Here is a 13378-nt window from a genome sequence, read left to right on the forward strand (position 1 = left end):
GTGACCCCTGGTTCTGGACTTCCCCAACATTGGGAACATTCTTCCTGCATCTAACCTGTCTAAACCCGTCAGAATTTTAAACGTTTCTATGAGGTCCCCTCTCATTCTTCTGAACTCCAGTGAATACAAGCCCAGTTGATCTAGTCTTTCTTGATAGGTCAGTCCCGCCATCCCGGGAATCAGCCTGGTGAATCTTCGCTGCACTCCAAGGAAGAGGCATATAAATTGGTCAGAAAAAGCAGCAAACCTGAGGACTGAGAGAAATTTAGAAGAATTCAGTAGAGGAGGACAAAGGGTTTAATTAGGAGGGGGAAAATAGAGTATGAGAGGAAGCTTGCTGGGAACATAAAAACTGACTGCAAAAGCTTCTATAGATATGTGAAGAGGAAAAGATTAGTGAAGACAAACGTAGGTCCCTTGCAGTCAGATTCAGGTGAATTTATAAATGGGGAACAAAGAAATGGCAGACCAGTTGAACAAATACTTTGGTTCTGTCTTCACGAAGGAAGACACAAATAACCTTCCAGAAGTACTAGGGGACCGAGGGTCTAGTGAGAAGGAGGAACTGAAGGGTATCCTTATTAGGCGGGAAATTGTGTTAGGGAAATTGATGGGATTGAAGGCCGATAAATCCCCGGGGCCTGATAGTCTGCATCCCAGAGTACTTAAGGAAGTGGCCCTAGAAATAGTGGACGCATTGGTGATCATTTTCCAACAGTCTATCGACTCTGGATCAGTTCCTATGGACTGGAGGGTAGCTAATGTAACACCACTTTTTTAAAAAAGGAGGGAGAGAGAAAACGGGTAATTATAGATGGGTTAGCCTGACATCAGTAGTGGGGAAAATGTTGGAATCAATGATTAAAGATGAAATAACAGCACATTTGGAAAGCAGTGACAGGATCGGTCCAAGTCAACATGGATTTATGAAAGGGAAATCATGCTTGACAAATCTTCTGGGATTTTTTGAGGATGTAACTAGTAGAGTGGACAAGGGAAAACCCATGGATGTGGTGTATTTGGACTTTCAAAAGGCTTTTGACAAGGTCCCACACAAGAGATTGGTGTGCAAAATTAAAGCACATGGTATTGGGGGTAATATATTGACGTGGATAGAGAACTGGTTGGCAGACACGAAGCAGAGAGTCGGGATAAACGGGTCCTTTTCAAAATGGCAGGCAGTGGCTAGTGGGGTGCCGCAGGGCTCAGTGCTGGGAGCCCAGCTATTTATAATATACATTAATGATTTAGATGAAGGAATGGAGTGTAATATCTCCAAGTTTGCAGATGACACTAAACTGGGTGGCAGTGTGAGCTGTGAGGACGCTAAGAGGTTGCAGGGTGACTTGGACAGGTTAGGTGAGTGGGTAAATGCATGGCAGATGCAGTATAATGTGGATAAATATGAGATTATCCACTTTGGGGGCAAAAACACGAAGGCAGAATATTATCTGAATGGCGGTAGATTAGGAAAAGGGGAGGTGTAACGAGACCTGGGTGTCATGGTACATCAGTCATTGAAAGTTGGCATGCAGGTACAGCAGGCGGTGAAGGAGGCAAATGGTATGTTGGCCTGCATAGCTAGGGGTTTTGAGTATAGGAGCAGGGAGGTATTAGTTGTACAGGGCCTTGGTGAGGCCTCACCTGGAATAGTGTGTTCAGTTTTGGTCCCCTAATCTGAGGAAGGATGTTCTTGCTATTGAGGGAGTGCAGCCAAGTTTCACCAGACTGATTCCTGGGATGGCTGGTCTGACATATGAGGAGAGACTGGATCGACTGGGCCTTTATTCACTGGAGTTTAGAAGGATGAGGGGATCTCATAGAAACATATAAAATTCTGATGGGACTGGACAGGTTAGATGCAGGAAGAATGTTCCTGATATTGGGGAAGTCCAGAACCAGGGGACACAGTCTAAGGATAAGGGGTAAGCCATTTAGGACTGAGATGAGGAGAAACTTCTTCACTCAGAGTTGTTAACCTGTAGAATTCCCTGCCGCAGAGAGTTGTCGATGCCAGTTCATTGGATATATTCAAGAGGGAGTTAGATATGGCCCTTATGGCTAAAGGGATCAAGGGGTATGGAGAGAAAGCAGGAAAGGGGTACTGAGGTGAATGATCAGCCATGATCTTATTGAATGGTGGTACAGGTTCGAAGGGCCGAATGGCCTACTCCTATATGGCCATAATTTCTATGTTTCAAATTGTTAATGTAAACCTCTTTACTCAAGATTGGTGAGAATGTGGAACTCGCTACCACATGGAATGGATGGGCGATTAGCATAGATGCTAATAAGGGGAAGCTAAATAAGTACATGAGGGAGAAAATAGGATATGCTGATAGGGTTAGATGCAAGTACAACTTTGCTTATATAGCACCTTAGTAGTAAAATGTCCCAAGGAGCTTCACAGGAGCATCAAACAAAATTTGACGGCAAGTCACACATGTCTAGGACAGATGACCAAAAGTTTGGTCAAAGAGGTAGATTTTAAGGAGCGTCTTAAAGGAGGAGGAAGAGGTAGAGCGGTGGTGGGGTTTAGGAAGTGAATTCCAGAGCTTAGGGCCTAGGCAGTTATTGTTACGGCCGCCAATGGTGGAGTGATTAAAATAGGGGATAGGCAAGAGGCCAGAACTAGAGGAATGCAGAGATCTCAGAGGGTTGGGAGGAGGTTAGAGATAGGGAGGGTCAAGGTCAGGGAGAGATTGGAAAACAAGGATGAGAATTTTAAAATCAAGTTACTACCGGACCGGGAACCAATGTAGGTCACCGAGCACAGGAGTGAAGGGTGAACGGGATTTGGTGCAAGTTAGGATACGGATAGCAGAGTTTTGGATGAGCTCAAGTCTATGTAGGGTGGAAGGTGGGAGGCTGGCCAGGAGAGCATTGGAATAGTCAAGTCTAGAGGCAACAAAGGCATGGATGAGGGTTTCATGGATGAGGCAAGGATGGAATTGAGCGATGCTATGGAGGTGGATGCAAGGGTGGGAGGAGCCTCATGGGGAGCATTAACACAAGCATAGACCTGTTGGGCTTATTGTCTGTTTCCATGCTGTAAAATTCTATGTCATAAAGCACAATTATAATGGAGTTGCCTTATCCTCATGGGACAGATTACAGGCCACATGTGGCCAACCATCATAGCTTCGGCACCCCTGTCAGAGACCATGCCAAACCTGCTGGGGGTGGAGGACCCAGGGAGCAGGATTATTTATGTCCTTTAACCAGTGCTGCCTCACATCCAGCAGCACCAACTTACCCGAGGTGCAGTCAGATGCATAGCAAAGTTGAAGAGATAATATTCGAAGGGATCTAGTCACTCAGGTTAAGGATTGCAAACAAGTTTACTTAAAAAAAACATAAAAGCCCTCTGTCACAGACTCCCCACTGCTAGGTTATGGCTTGACTGTTAAACGTGCTACACCAAACACTTGCATTTCTATAGCACTTTATCAGATTGAATCAGTTCAAAGTGCTTCCCACAATGAGGAGCACTATCTGTACATGGGCACAATACTTTAATTATATAACTGGAATGCTGACTCCCAGTTCCCCAGAAGCAGAATTATTGCTTTACAGAAACATAATTATTGTGTTTCGTAAGAAGGGAAAGTATTGTTCAAGAGTGTAACTGGACACTTCAGTTGCGCCAGGCCAATTAACTGAAATGTAAAAACGATGTTCGGTCAGTTAGAGTTGGGGAATCCTGCCCAGCGGGCCCGACCTCCTTATTGGAGTTTGTTTCCATGGACACCAGCTGCACTCCCAGGTGACCATTCTTCGCATGCGAGCCCAGAGGTCGCCGTGGTCCACATACACAGATCAAAGGTGACAGGACAGGTTGATAAAGCTGTTAAAAAAGCTTTATAAATAGAGGCAGAGTACAAAAGCAAGGAAGTTATACTAAACTTTTATAAAACACTAGTTAGGCCTCAGCTGGTGTATTGTGTCCCGTTCTGGGTACCACACTTCGGAAGGTTATTAAGGCCTCAAAGGGTGCAGAGAGATTTACTCGAATAGCACCAGCGATGAGGGAGACTGGAGAAGCAGGGATTCTCCTTAGAGCAGAAAAGGTTAAGGAGATGCCAATGCAAAAGGCCTCAAGCGTCAACTACCAGGGTGTGGGACTGGAGTCACGTGTAGATCACAGACCCAGTAGGGGGTGTCTGGTTCTCTGGGTATTTAGTGACAATCTGGCAGTTTTCATGTTTACTGTGCCTGCCGACAAAGTTACCAGATTTCATAAATTGCCATGGTTGGATTGGAACTGATAAAACTCTGGGTTTCTAGTTCAGTATCATCACCACACCACCAAAATACTCTGTAGGACTTTCAAGTAGGGGGTCACTGGATAGTAATGTGAAAGAATCCTGGCTGGTTTGTACTCTCGATGTCAGACTATTGAAACCAATTAGCAGCCTTGCAGTTACCCCAGCTCAGATCACTGAACTGAGCATAGGCCAGGATTCAAAGTTGGAACTTTCAGACCTGTGTAGCTCAATTAAACACCGTGATAAATATTGCCGTTACTAAAAAAGCCAACCTGGCATCTGAAATTACTCACATTGAGTGATTTTAATTGTGATGTACATCTGTTACTGCTAATATGACAGCCCAAAATGGGTCCACTGACACTCAGCTGGGAGATACAGCAGTGGGTCATCAGTGAATACACAGCTGGGAGATACGGCAGTGGGTTATCAGTGAATACACAGCTGGGAGATATGGCAGTGGGTTATCGATCAACATTCATAGAGCCAATATTTTCAGCCAGTCTGACTAGGATTCAAATAATTATTTAAAAGCATTAAAAAAAAAAGTGAAACATTTCCTCTGCTAATAACTAAACCAGAACATATGCCATTAAAAGTGTCCTGAATCCAGTAATTCACACGATCCCAAAATATCTTTGGTGGAAGTACAGAGGGAAACAACAACCTGTAACACAAACTGCAAACAGGGGAATAACTGACATCAAGTCAATGCTGTTAAGGCTGAGGCTACTGCCCCATATATAATCCAGTGAGAGGATACTGAGTGAGAGGCTGAGACTGCTTAGTCCCGAGAGAGGAAACTGCAGCTTGTTATGATACAGTGGGAAATCTGGTAGGACGCCTTCTTGGATTGAAGCCTTCACAGGACCCTGAATTAGAAAAACACCAACAGACCACAATTAGTAAACGTTGAGATTCTCAGTGAAGCGAGTGTCAGACTCTACATAGTTAACATGTTTACCCATTACACAAGTTTCAACAGGAACCTTAACTTTACATAAATGTTTTTATATACACAGAAATATACGCACATGCCTACACATGCAGCAATGTACGTAAGGAAGAGATTTCTGGAAACTAAGATGATGTGTAATTATGGCAGTAATAGCAAAAGCTTTTTCAATGATGTCAGGAGTCAATAGACCATGAAGTGTATAGGGCTACTGAAGGATACTTTGGGCAGATGCAACCCAGTTCTCAGGTTATGGCACAGCTGCTGAATGACTATTCTGCATCAGTCTATACTCCTGTAGATGATGCTTCTGTTCCAGATGAGGGGTGCTCTGTATTGAGTAGCATTAATAATAAAATAGGGATTGTAATGTCATTTTGAATGGATTATGGAAACTCAATTGTTAGGGCTCCATATCCAGATAATATCCATGAAGGGTGATTATGTGCTGTGAGCCCCTTGCCCATATCTTCAATAGTTCAGTTGAGTCAATGATAGTTCCTTTAGACTAGAAGCTAGTACACGCAAGGGATCACAAGAGATGCCCTTTATAATCACCAGGAAAGGGAAGGCCATTAGAAAATCACAACACAGCTTCCCAAATAAATAGGTCATGCTTAACAAATTTGACTGAATTATTTGAGGAAGTCACTAGAGTGGTGAATGAGGGAAATCCAGTTGACATTGGACTTTCAGAAAGCCTTTGATAAGGTACCTCATACTAGGTTACTTCACAAGATAGAATCTTGTGGCATCAGTCAGAATTTGATGTTGGCTTAGGAATTGGCTCCAATCCCACAGCCAAAGAGTTGTAGTTGATGGGGATCAGCCTGGAGACGTGTTACTAGTGGTGTCCCCCAGGGATGGGTCCTAGGCCAGCGAATCTGCAGTCTTTATTAATGACCTGGACTGCGGTGTTGGGAATACGGTAAGGAAGTGTGCAGATGACACCAAATTCTGTGCAAGGGTAAAGGCAGTAGAGGATTGCAATCAAAACTCAGTTTTAGACGTGCTTGGGGAGTGGGCCAGACAGTGGAAAATGGCATTTAACTTAGATAAATGTAGTATCATGCATGTTGGTTGGGCCCAATACAGAATACACACATCATTTGCAGGAAATAATCCTGAAAGGTTGAGAAAAGCACTCTTGGTGTTATTGTGCACAGAACACTGAGGGTCATCACCAATGCAGAGAAACTGTAGTTAAAGCTAACCAAGATTGTATTAATATAATCAAGAGTATAAATCAATGGACACCATATAGGTTGCTGGTCAGACCGCATCTAGTCCTGTGCCCAGATTCAGAACCCCCCCCCCCCCCCCCCCCCCACCTCCATAATGGGCGATAGTGGCCTTGGAAAAGGTTCAGAGGAGAGCTAAGAGAATGATTAAAGAATCTCAGCTATTCAGATAGGCTTAAGGACCTTGGTCTATTTACTTTAGAACAGCATAGACTTAGGTGTGACCTTGAAGGTCTATAAAACAATGAAGGGATAGCGTGCCTATTGATAGACTATTTCAGTAAGAAAGATTGGGGAGGACCAAGGACGAGTTTAAACTATGCGAGATGTTGTGCGGCTCTTCAATTCCCAGAGTAGTGAGCCTCTGGAATGTGTTGCTACCTGAGGCGCTGGGGCCTTCAGGAGGGAGCTGGACCGGCTCATGACTGGGGCAGAGATTGTATTGTATCGAAGAGAGTGTCTTTATAGATCACACTTGGTCCGTGTGATTTCCTGGGCTGGTTTCGATCACCTGAGGGGGTTGGAGAAGAATGAGGGTACTTTTTCCCTTATTGGCCCAGGAGATTACAAGGCTGGGGAGGGACGATGTGTTTAGCTACGATGGTCCAGCCATCGAGGTGTGGGGCAGGCTTGATAGACCAACTGCTCTTTACCTGCCCATCATTTTCCTATGTTCAAATATATAAATTTCTCCCTTCTCCTGAAAGTGCCTTCGTGCTGGGGCCTGGTTGCATATCTTCAGGTGAGCCTAGACTATGATTGTTATAGGCTATTCAACTGTGGTGGGCAGCACGGTATAGTCCAATCCATTAAAAAAAATTATTCTCAGAATGTGGGAGTCACTGGCAAGGCTGGCATTTATTGCTGGCCCAGTTGTTCTTAGTGGTGGTGGGGGCCTTCCTCCTGAACCACTACAGTCCTTGTGGTGACGGGGCTCCCATTACGGCATTGGGTAGAGAGTTCCTGGATTTTGATCTGATGGTGATGAAGGATGCCTTCATGTGGTCCATACAAGCACACTTTCCAACAAGGGTCAGTGATCCGGAGCCAAGCTTTTCCTAGCACAGGGTTTCTTCCAACATCAGCTGCCTCGGCAAAGCGTCGATAGAACCTGGGACCGATTGGTCTTCATAGCACAGTAGGACACCAACTGCACATACTTATTCTGTAAAATAGATCCTCTTCCCCCTCATGGTTACTACAAAATCATTTTAAGTCATAATTCAGCATACCACTTAACTGGTTTTAGCAATCTACCACCGAACACAGTACAAATCAGCACATTCAGTGTGGTTCTCCATACTTACAGGAAGATACGAGACGGGGAATTCATACTTATAATCTTCAGCCTGGAGTTTATAAACCAACTTCATCATTGGGCCACTGTCAAACACAAGAAAAAGGGCATTTTCGTTAACAGGTCAAGATGGCACTGGTAGTGTAGAGCAAACTGAAGTAGTGGAGAGCAAACAGAAAATAAACTTGCATTTCTATAGTGCCTTTCACAATCCCGGGACATCCCAGAGCACCTTAGACAATTAAATACTTTTGAAGTTTTGTCATTGTTGCAATGTAGGAAACGTAGCAGCCAATGGGTACACAGCAAGGTCCCACAAACAGCAATGAGATAAAAAACAAGAAAATCTATTTTATAGTGATGTTGGTTGAGCAATAAATATTAGCCAGGATACTCAGTAGCACAGCAGCAGCCAAATATTTCAGAGTTCAGGTCATGGAACAAAAAAATTCATATCCATGATACCAAGTTCTCCCAAAGACAATGCAAGGTCCTAGCTTGCATTCCCCAGTAAGAGCCAACATCTTGAGGACAGGAGGAGGGGAGAATATTGGAACAGAACTAATTTTATAAATATTCCAGTTGTTACTTAAGTGAATATTCCTGTCAAACAATTTTGCATGAAAATCTCCCACCATTGTGTCTCTGAACAATTCATTCAATCCTTAAGGTGAGGCTGTACAACTTGTATTTATATAGCGCCTTTAACGTCCCAAGGCGCTTCACAGGAGAATTGAGATTAAAAGTTTGACACCGAGCCGCATAAGGAGAAATTAGTACAGGTGACCAAAGGAGCGTCTTGGAGGAAAGAGGTAGAGAGGCGGAGGGATTTAGGCAGGGAATTCCAGAGCTTGGGGCCTAGGCAATAGAAGGCATGGCCACCAATGGGTGAGCCATTATAATCAGGGATACTCAGGAGGGCAGAATTAGAGGAGCGCAGACATCTCAGGGAGCTATGGGACTGGAGGAGATTAGAGAGAGAGAGAGAGAGAGAGAGAGAGAGAGAGGGTGGGGCGAGACCACAGAGGAATGTGCAAATAAGGATAAGAATTTTGAAATCGAGGTGTTGCTTAACCGGAAGCCAATGTAGATCAGCGAGCACAGGGGTGAGCGGGACTTGGACAGAGTTAGGACACAGGCAGCCGAGTTTTGGATCACCTCTAGTTTACGTAGGGTAGAATGTGGGAGGCCAGCCAGGAGTGCGTTGGAGTAGTCAAGTCTAGAGGTAAAAACGGATGAGGGCTTCAGCAGATGAGCTGAGGCAAGGGCGGAGGGGGAAATAGGTCGTAATTATGCTGCGAATGTGGTCAAAAGCTAATTTCAGGGACAAATATGACACCAAGGCTGTGAACAATCTGGTTCAGCCTCAGACAGAAGTTGGGGAGAGGGATGGAGACAAGAATGGAGTTTGTGGCGGCGTCTGAAAACAATGGCTTCGGTCTTCCCAATATTCAATTGGAGAAAATTTCTGCTCACCCAGAACTGGATGTCAGACAAGCAGTCTGACAATTTAGAGACCGCAGAGGAGTCAAGAGAAGTGGTGGTGAGGTAGAGCTGGGTGTCATCAGTGTACATGTGGAAAGTGACGCTGTGTTTTCGGATGATGTCACCAACTGGCGGATTCTATTATAAATGTGAATTTATAATACAAATATAATAAGGGCAGTGTCTGACTTTAAAATGGGGCCTGAATTACACCTACGCGCCCTGGTCCAATATACCTTGGCCCTCTAACCCATATCACCTGAACACTACACTTGGTCTGCACTCACTGTGAGAGAAATATTCAGCATGAGTGGTGGGAGAAGGATCAGCGATTAGTAACAGATCACCAAGTTGCCACCTCACTAACACACTGGGGATGCGAGGGAGGTTAACCAGGTCAATGATTAACGGATTTAGTACTCCAGTATCAACACATTGTACTTAAAAGCTGGGATAAGCCCCAATGATCACTTTACTGGGAACAAACGACTCAGTGACTTGCTATGACTGAGAAAATCGGACAGAATGCTAGAGGTCAGTCCGTACCTTTCTCCTTCTGCTTAGATGTTGAATGACCTGCTGTGGGTTACCTGCATTTGAATTCTAGAATAGAATCATGCAACACAAAAAGGAGGCCATTTGGCCCATTGTGCCTGTGCTACCTCTTGGAAAGCTATCCAGATATTCCCACTTCACTACTCTTGCCCCATACCCTCTGCTCCCTATCCAATGCCCCCTTGCCCTCATCCCATGCTCCATTTCCTACACCTTTTGTCCCCGTCTTTCGGATGAGACGTTAAATCGAGGTTCCATCCCCTCAGGTGGATGTTAAAGATCCCATGGCACTATATCAAAGTAGAGCAGGTGAGTTATCCCCAGTGTCCTGGGCCAATATTTATCCCTCAAGCAATATAACAAACAGATTATCTGGTCATTATCACATTGCTGTGTGTGGGAGCTTGCTGTGCGCAAATGGCTGTCAAGTTTCCCACATTACAACAGTGACTACACTCCAAAAGTACTTCATTGGCTGTAAAGCGCTTTACGACGTCCGGTGGTTGTGAAAGGTGCTATATAAATGCAAGTCTTTCTCTCTTTCTTTCTTCTATGCCGTACCCTCTCTACGCTATCCTATACCCCATCCCATACCCCTCTCTCCTCATCTTAGAATTATACCGCACAGAAGGCCATTTAGCCCATCATGTCTGTCGTTTTTTTTTGAAAGAGCTATCCAATTCTTCCTATTCCACTGCTCTTTCCCCATACCCACTATCCTCTTTCAAATACTCCGCGGTCCTCAATCCTATACCTGCTATCTCCTACACCCACCCCATACCCTGTCCACCATTCTCATACCTGTGCCATCGCCCGTCTCATAGCCCCTCGCTGTTAACCCTCTCACTTCTCCTGAATTTGGAGTTTGTTTAGTTTGGGACAGTTTGCCAATTGCGTTCTTGTTTTGCCGATCTATGTCTCTACCCGAGTATTTCATTATACCCCATACGGAAAATTTACAGGTTGCCTCTTCCTTGTTGCCTAAAAAGTCCCTGAACCCCACTCCAGTTGCCTATGTCCCTTCATACTAAATATTGTTTGTTCACTACAGATGGGTCTGTCCCAAAATCCCTCACAATTTGCAATGAGGAAATTCCCATTATTGAGTGTTGTGGTTCCACATTGGGAACGATTGGGAAAGGCCTATCCCACAGCAGCAGCCTATACACTGCCGAGATTGGGAGAACAGCAGCAGTATTTAACAAGGAGACATGCAGGCTGCTGCAGGATTCAGCCCGAGGCACAGCAAGCACCACTTGGAACTCACCAGCACAAGAAGCCGCCTTAAAGCCACCAAATGAACGATGGGTCACAGGAAGGAGGAGAGGAGAGTTGGGAGGGGGAGCGGTTTAGATGGCTGGAGTGGGCAGGAAGAGAACAAAATGGTTAATCTCATTATTCCCCAATGAAAAAAAACAGGATAAAGCATTGCCTCCAGGCTGTATACACAGGCCTGTAAGGGAACATGAAGCTAATTAACAAAATGATCTTCAGCGATTAATGTTTCCGACATTACAACAGTGACTACACTTCAAAAGTACTTCATTGGCTGTGAACACTTTGGGGTTGTGAAACACACGATACAAAAGCAAGCCTCTCTTTGGTTGAGCGTGTTGTCATCGGCAAAGCAAGGGACGTTAACCCAGGATATACATAGCGTCACCAGCAAGCTAAGCTCTCCCAGGTCACATACTGCTGTGTGAGTGTGTGTGCAGGTCTCCGCACTCTGCCTCAGGCTCACCCTCAGACGAACAACCTGACTGAATCCCCTTCCCATTTGCCACACTAGCCAAGTTGTGGTGCTTCTGAGTGAGCATGGCAATGTGTAGGTACTTCACCGCTGTAGACATGTTACTCCCCGGAGCTGAGGCCAGTCACATTTATTGTTACATAGAATCCTTACAGCCATTTAGAAGATTTACATTTCATCAGTCTGGGCTAATGGGACATTGGGGAAGCGGGGATGGGTTGGTAGGTCAGAGGCAAGAGTCAAGCTCAAACTGTGCAGAGTTCCCTAGCCTGTGTGGTGCATTTCTGGTGAAGCAGACATCAGGTCACACTAATCAAGACGACAGAAAAATGCAGCATGCAATAAAGTAGCTACTTTAGTTTAGGCTCCCAGGAGTCGGTCTCCAGCTCTTTCCATCCCAGTTAAGAAAGCCAGCATCGCCATACCTGGGATCCAAGAACTCGACCACAGCAGTGTAATCAGTCGGATTCATTCGGCCCTGCAAATAGCGCATGTTCCAGCCGGCAATAGTCCCATCTTGCGTGCCAAACATGCTCTCCATCAGCCAGGGGAAAATTAAATGGAGCTCCTGGAAACACCAAGATATGAAACATAAAGCAAACTCACAAAACAGCCCAACAACTAAAAAAAAATGAAGACATACTGCAAAATAAAAAGGCTCCCCCAAGGGGGAAATGCATTAATCCGATGATGTGGTACCGAGTCACGCTCCATCAGTTCTCAGTCAGGGCAGCAGTGAGGACACTACAACAAGACTGTGCGCTCCCAGGCAAGAGAAATCAGGTACACTAAAAAGTGTGTTTATGGCCTGGGAGCGAGAGGGAGTATCAGGCCCGACTGTGCCCCCATGGTTGAATAGGCCTGCCATCAAAGTCACACGAAGAATGGCTACTTGGACATGAGGAGCCCATTAAGAGTTAGCACTTCCAGGAAAGGGAGAAAATTGGGTGTTTTCTGCAGGTTAAAGAGAGAAGGGGTAAACATAGCCACTTGGTACCTTGGGAGAGTAGTCTTCTATCACCTTGGATAGGTCGTGGCATCTCTGAAATAGATGCTTGTTCACACCATCTGCTTTAAGAAGAGCCTGTAAAAAGAGAATACTTTTATTACCTCACTAACTGAAAAAGAGCTTGTGTTTTTGAACCAGTGAAGGGGTCCTGAACCCTGACTGCCACCAGAAACTGGAGGAAGAAACGCTTCAAGAGTGAGCAATTCAGCAGTGAGATGTTTTGAAGGAACCAGAAAGCACGAGAGAAAATAATTCTGGAAAGTTATACGCCTAACTGAAAGAAAAGGCTTTGAGCACAAGTGGGGGGAAAAAAAAATCAGATATTTGAATAGTTTCAAATCTGTTAAAAGTCAGAGGAAGGAGCAAGAGATTGAAAGAGGGACTCGGGACTCAAAACTGTCAAAAAGCAGAGGTTGGGTGCTGCGTCCACTTAACACACAGAATTAATAGAATCATACAGCACAGGAGGCCACACCCCTGCTCTTTCCTCAGAGCCCTGCAAATTTTGCCTTTTGAAGTATATCCAACATCCAATTGAAAGTTATTATTGAATTTGCTTAACTCACTGCATTAAAAAAATCTCCTCATATGCCCTCTGGTTCTTTGACAAATGAAGATTAAATCGCTGTCCTCTGGTTACTGAACCATTTGGAAACAGTTTCTTCTTATTTACCCTTAGAACCCCTCAGAATTTTGAGCATCTCTATTAAATTTCCCTTTAACCTGCTCTGTCCCAAGGAAAACAATCTCAGCTTATCTCCACATCCCTCATCCTTGGTGCCATTCTGATAAGTTCCTCTGCACCCTCTCCAAACCTT

The 13378-nt window shown here is 44.8% G+C and overlaps 1 protein-coding gene across 4 annotated transcripts in view; it reads right to left on the minus strand.

The window, feature by feature from the left end:
- Positions 1 to 13378, minus strand: part of smpd4 (sphingomyelin phosphodiesterase 4) — a 64556-nt gene that overhangs the window by 49383 nt on the left and 1795 nt on the right. For 3 of the 4 annotated variants that reach the window (XM_070887511.1, XM_070887509.1, XM_070887510.1), the window contains exons 2-6: positions 12549 to 12635; positions 11977 to 12119; positions 7772 to 7847; positions 5032 to 5140; positions 3257 to 3309 (exon numbers count right to left, since the gene is read on the minus strand). In XM_070887511.1, the coding sequence (XP_070743612.1) occupies positions 3257 to 3309; positions 5032 to 5140; positions 7772 to 7847; positions 11977 to 12119; positions 12549 to 12635 (468 nt within the window). The other variant, XM_070887512.1, reaches the window with a different exon arrangement.

The sequence above is a fragment of the Pristiophorus japonicus genome, chromosome 8, assembly GCF_044704955.1.
Source record: "Pristiophorus japonicus isolate sPriJap1 chromosome 8, sPriJap1.hap1, whole genome shotgun sequence".
NCBI lineage: Eukaryota > Metazoa > Chordata > Chondrichthyes > Pristiophoridae > Pristiophorus > Pristiophorus japonicus.